We start from the raw sequence: 6,022 nt of genomic DNA on the forward strand, positions 1-6,022 counted from the left end.
CATAGAGTATGTACAACTATACAGCAACATCTACTTTTAACGTTGTATATTGTAACACTCTCCCTCAACGTGAAAAGTAGATAAGCCAAACAATGTTGGTTTCTTTCTAACACGCATATTGTAACGCTTAGATTCTTGAACACCATCATCGCTTCTTTCTTCTCTATTCACTTCTTGATTTTCACTTGCACTTTCTGCACTTTCCATATTCTCAGATTTCCATATTCTCAGATTTCCCAATTTCATTCATACCAGTTTTAACTTCTTCGGAGTTCTCATGTACACTAAAACATTCCGACTGATTCTGGTTCACTGATTCGGCTTTAACTTCAAAAATTCGTAAATTGCATGTAACCTCAGGTTTAAATCGTACGTCGTGGCTCGATACGATTCTTATTTCAGGTGGAATCCATATTCTAAAACCATCCCTGTCATTCACGTAACCAACTAAATAACCATGTATCGCCTTGTCATCAAATTTACTGCGTAAATACTTGTTTACGTGACATAACATTCAGTGCCAAATATTCTTAAATGTTTCCCAACTGGCTTTCCATACCACAATTTATAGGGACTTTTATTCTCAATTGATGATTTTCCTGTGCGATTCAGAAGATACACTGCAGTATTACATGCTTCTGCCCACAATTAGTTGGACAACTTGCATGGGTTTAACATGTAACGAGCACACTCTACAATGGTACGGTTTTCCCTTTCAGCAACACCATTCTGCTGAGGTGTATAGGGTGGAGTGATACAATGCTCTATACCTCTACTCGCAAGAAGTTCAGATACCTTTCTATTGTCAAACTCTCTCCCTCCATCACATCTCAGTTGCTTTACTACATGGCCATTTGTGGTTGCTTCAGTTAAAAATTTTTCTAAGAAGGTACATACCTCACTTTTGTGTTTCATAATGAAAACTTTCCGAAACTTACTAAAGTCACCTTTAAAACATACGTAATAACGTGCTCTTCCCAGTGATTCTATAGACATGGGTCCATTCACATCTGCATGGATCTGCTCACCAGTGACTTGTGGCCGATTGATCTTAGTTTTAAATGGCAATCTATGCATTTTTCTAATTGCACATCCATCGCAAAAGCTTTCTTTTCACCCATCAATGTCTATATTCATTTTATTCAAGACCTTCTTTACGTGTTGCTTATGCTGATCACCAAATCTTTCATGATACACTTGTAACATATCTGTTGACTCTACTAAGTTCGCTTGAATGGGATTGGTCGGTTTCATAACACGTACATCAAGTGCATACAGGCCATTACTGAAGTACTCAGTCATTACAGATTCAAGAGTATTTTTATCATGTATTTTATTTTATTTAGCGTATGGCTTAAGTATATCACAGAATATATTTAGATTTATGCATTATACAATGCATCACAAACAGATGTCCAATTTTTTTATATATTCGATTGACCCTTCGGTTGCCATTACAAAGTCTATAGGGTCGCCTGTGTATGCTCTGCGTGGGCAGTCCTGAACAATGTGACTGATCGTCTGTCTTGCAGCGCCGCAGTCACAAGAAGGCGAGGGGAGTTTACCCCATCTGTGGAGGGAGTCGGCGCATCTTCCACAGTTTGTTCGAATTCGATTAAGGGCTGCCCAAATCTTACGGGGACGTTCAAATTCGCCAGGTGTCCCTATGATGTCCGGTAGACTATGGTAATGCGGATCTGTCGTACTTTCCCAATCTTCTCTCCATCGGGTATTTAAGTCAAAGTTGGATTGCTGCAGCGCTTGAGCAGATTGTAGAGGGGGTAACCTGGATCGGAGACGGTTTCCAAGAATATCGGGGATGTCGTTGTGGACTAGAAGCTGGCGACTGTCCATTATTTTGTTATATTCTTTAACCAATGCATGTTCGCGGCGTAGGTTGGGTGGTGCTATATTACTAAGGGTAGGTAGCCACATTGTAGGGGTGGGCTTAATTGTGCCTGTTATCATACGCATAGTACGGTTTAGTTGGGTGTCGACCAGGTGGGTATGCCTGCTATTTAGCCACACTGGAGCACAGTATTCTGCCACCGAATATATCAGGCCAAGAGCAGAGGATCTTAATGTTGATGCTGTGGACCCCCATGTAGTGCCACAGAGTTTCTGTATTATATTGTTGCGTGTTTTCAATTTTGCTGCTGTTTTCGTCAGGTGTTCTCTGAATGTGAGCGTTCTGTCTAGAGTAACCCCAAGGTATTTCGGGTATTTATTGTATTTTAACAGCTTGTTATTAAAATACACTCGCAATTCTCTGTTTGCCAACTTGTTGTTTAGATGAAAAGCTGATACTTCAGTTTTTGTAGTACTTGGCTGTAGTCTCCATTTCTTAAGGTATTCGCTGAGGATGGATAAGTCATTCGTGAGAGTGATTTCTGTAGTTTCTAAAGATTGGTGGCTTGTTGCAAGGGTCCAGTCGTCAGCATATCCAAACTTCCGAGATTCGGTTTCAGGCATGTCAGCAATATAGAGGCTGAAAAGTAAAGGGAAAAAGACAGAACCCTGTGGAAGACCATTGTTAAGTTTCATCTGTCTACTCGTCTCCTTTCCCATTATAACCTGGAAGGCTCTGTTGGTCAGCATGTTGTCAATGAGGTTAATTATCTTTCTGCAGGGGATAATGCGGGCCAGTTTATATATTAATCCCTGTCTCCAAACAGTATCATATGCTGCTGTTAGATCTATAAATACTGTTGCTGTCTTTTGTTTCTTTTGAAAACTAGCTTCCATAAAAGTTGTTAATGACAGCACTTGGTCCGTAGAGCTTCGATGAGGGCGGAAGCCAGCTTGTTCAATGGGGACATTTTCTAGTATCCTGTGACTAATTCTGTTGAGGAGAAGCTTTTCTAATAGTTTATATACCATGCTGAGTAGAGCTATGGGGCGGTAGTTTTCTGGCTTATCGTTTGATTTGCCCGGTTTCGGAATTGCAATTATCTTTGTTCGCTTAAGTGAGAAAGGAATGTTACCTGACTGAAGTATATCATTAAAGAACATTGCAAGCCACTGTTTCGTGTATGCACCACTGTGTATCAAGAACTCTGGATGGATACCATCAAAGCCAGGTGCTTTACCTGATTTCATTTCTTTCAGCGCATGTGTGATTTCAGAAATAAGTATTCTTGCTGAATATTCGGAGTTCGTTCTGTTCATTTGTTTTAATGCCCTTAAGTCTCTTTTCACCTTGGTAGTATGTGTTCGATCTCGTGGAGCTCTGGATAGAGATACTATATGGGAGGCAACCTTGTTAGGAGACATTTTAGACTCTCTGGATTCCAGCTGGTTAGCTCCTCCAATTTTCCGCAACAAGGACCATGCCTGCCGGCTTGATTTTTTGAAGTCAAGGTTTTCGACAGTCTTGATCCATTTTTGGCGTCTAGCTGTATCGATGTTGTGTAAAAGCTCATCGGCTATTTCTCGGTCACCACTTTCGAGAAACTTCGTGTATAAGTCTTCACATGTTTCAGTCCATCCAGGCACATATTCTTTGCGATACCCCCTAGGGATGGTTTTCTTGGCAGTGCTTATTACTGCGCCCACAAACCTCTCATAATGTTTGCTGGTTGGAGGGACCCAGCTCAAGGTCCGGTCTAGTTGTTCAGAGAACTTCTTCCAGTTTGCTTTTCTAAGATTCCACCTGGGTCGAGGATATGATCTAATTATTGGAATTGATATTCCGCTGGTGATAAGCACCGGACGATGTTGAGTATGTGAGAAGTCTGCAAGGACACTTCTCGCAGTTGTTAGTGGTCTGTCATTGGTATCTTTTGAGACAAAACATAGGTCTGGGTTATATTCTTTTCTCCATGCAGCTGATTTAAATGTTCCTCTGTCTTTGGCATCAAAAACTAGATATGTGTTTTGCTCTTCGGACCATTCTACTAGTGCCTCCCCATTTTCATCATTCGTGGTGTACTTCCACATTTCGTGGTGGCTGTTGAAGTCGCCGATGTATATAGTAGGATGTGGATGAGTCTTTAGCACTTCTGGGTTCCATGTAGTGGCTGGAGGTTTGTATATGTTAACTACGGTAATATCTCCAATCTTGGTGACTACTTCATGTATATTATTTTCATTGGAAGCAGAAAGTAGGAAACCATTTTCTATATTGCAGCGAATGTAGGTTGCGACGCCGTAATGTTTATCATAGGTGGCTCCCAGTAAATCGTAGCCAGGTATCTTTCCCCTTAAATCAAGCTGGACTTTGTCTTCAGTATGGGTCTCTTGTATGGCAACCAGGTCAATGTCGTTATCGTGTAGGATTTTTTGCAACACTTGGCATTTTGCCTGGCTTATGCCCTCGATGTTAAGGTGACAGACTCGGATACACTGTCCGAGATCTCTAGTCAGTTGGTTCTGAGACGAACCTTTATTTGTTCCCATCGTATGTTTACGTATAGATAAGATTTCTGTTTGTGATCTGTGATGTTGGCAGGATATTGTTTTTGTTTTTCGTTCGTCTGCCGCCAAATTTTTGCTAGTTCATTTAGCGTTACCCAGGGTGCACCACATGGAGGCGAACTAGCATTACACCCCATGTATATTTATCACATTACATTATATTACATTTATATTACATTTATCATATTATACATATTATATTACATTTATCATGTATATTTACACCTTTATCATCGAGTACTGTAACGAACCCTCTTTGTGCAGCAGCTTTCACAGAAAACAAATGAGCGCTTGCTTCAGGAACATAAAAACATTTTTCAGTTCAGCATCTTTCCATTTATTATTCAGATGCGTTTGAATTTTTACCGTTCCTTGTCAATAGGCTAGCATACACACATCCTTCTTACCAAGTGATATCTTTTCGGGTTCAGCAAACTCTGTATAAGATGAGAAATATTGCTTATCTGTAGTGATATGATTTGTGGCTCCACTGTCACAATACCATTTCCCAGCTTCAACACAATTGTTAGATGAGGCACTTAAAACAATAGACAAAAACAGCATCATTACTTTTATTCTCGCCTAAATTCTCAGCAGATTTTTTCAATAGACACTCTCTCGCCCAATGGCCTAATTTCTTGCATCTGTGACAAGAAAATTTTTCTTTTGCACGATGTACATTTTTCTTTGACTTTGTAGTAGTTGTACTTTGGCTCTGTTTGTATTTTTCTGTCGGGCTAGTGCGTGCAACAAACGCAAAAGATTCTGTGGTACTTTGGTCACGTAATTCAATGGCACACAATTTCTCAATCAATAAATTCAAAGTTTGATTCTTTGATGGTATCGTGTCCCACAAATCTTTGAAATTATCAAAGTCCTTACCCAAAGTTGATAAGATCCGACCATTTAACATTCTTTCGGATAAAACATTTTCATCATGCTTCAGCAATTCATCATTCAAATCTACAAACAGTTTCTGCAACTTCGCAACCTGTGTGCTAATATCTTCTTTTTCATCACGTTGGACTCTAAAAAAGGCTTCAATTAACATGTTTAACCGTTGCGTGCTGCTACGTTCAAATCGCGCACGTAATTTGACCCATATTTCACTAGCGTGAGTACATGTCAACACGAGCTCGGCAACAGTTTTTCCTAGCGTACCTGCTAACAAACTTGCCGCTTTTGCATCGTCTTTTAACCATTGTTGATGCTTCTCTACTTCCAATGAAGTTGAATTTTCAGCAACCTCGGGACACTTACACGTACCGTTCACAATGTCTTCAAGTGCATACGCTCGTAATAACATCGAAACGTGCCATTTCCATTTTGCCCAGTCTTCAGGACCCTCAAGTTTATCGACTTGAATTTTATAATCGTTATTGCTGGTCGCCATATTTTTCACCTGTTCACAGTTCACGTGAATTGGGCCCGTAACCTGTTATAAAATTGAGTTAGGTGAGCTAACTAAATGACCAACAACGATTATAATTTGTTGAATTACAGGACAATAGGAAAACATTTTACTTGAATATAACTAACATTATATTTTATAATTCTTGACATTACAATAACTAGACTTGTATACTGTCATTACATAGAGTATGTA

General features: G+C 39.8%; 1 protein-coding gene across 1 annotated transcript; it reads right to left on the bottom strand.

Annotated features, from left to right (window-relative positions):
• Positions 1-211: 211 nt before the first annotated feature.
• LOC114327229 (uncharacterized) lies at positions 212-5,809 on the bottom strand. Its single transcript, XM_050649261.1, has 2 exons — positions 5,320-5,809; positions 212-447 (listed from the first exon to the last, which is right to left on the bottom strand). The coding sequence occupies exons 1-2, from the start codon at positions 5,807-5,809 to the stop codon at positions 212-214; spliced, it is 726 nt and encodes a 241-aa protein (XP_050505218.1).
• Between the last annotated feature and the right edge of the window lie 213 nt (positions 5,810-6,022).

This window comes from Diabrotica virgifera, chromosome 4 (genome assembly GCF_917563875.1).
Source record: "Diabrotica virgifera virgifera chromosome 4, PGI_DIABVI_V3a".
In the NCBI taxonomy this organism is placed as follows: Eukaryota; Metazoa; Arthropoda; class Insecta; order Coleoptera; family Chrysomelidae; genus Diabrotica; species Diabrotica virgifera.

What these genes read in the sequence shown, in the direction of transcription:
- LOC114327229 (XM_050649261.1), bottom strand. Translation starts at nt 5,809, where the DNA reads ATGGCGACCAGCAATAACGATTATAAAATTCAAGTCGATAAACTTGAG. An exon ending in ATCCGAAAGAATGTTAAATG is followed by an intron (nt 448 to 5,319) that starts GTCGGATCTTAT and finishes ATGGTTATTTAG; the next exon opens with TTGGTTACGTGAATGACAGG.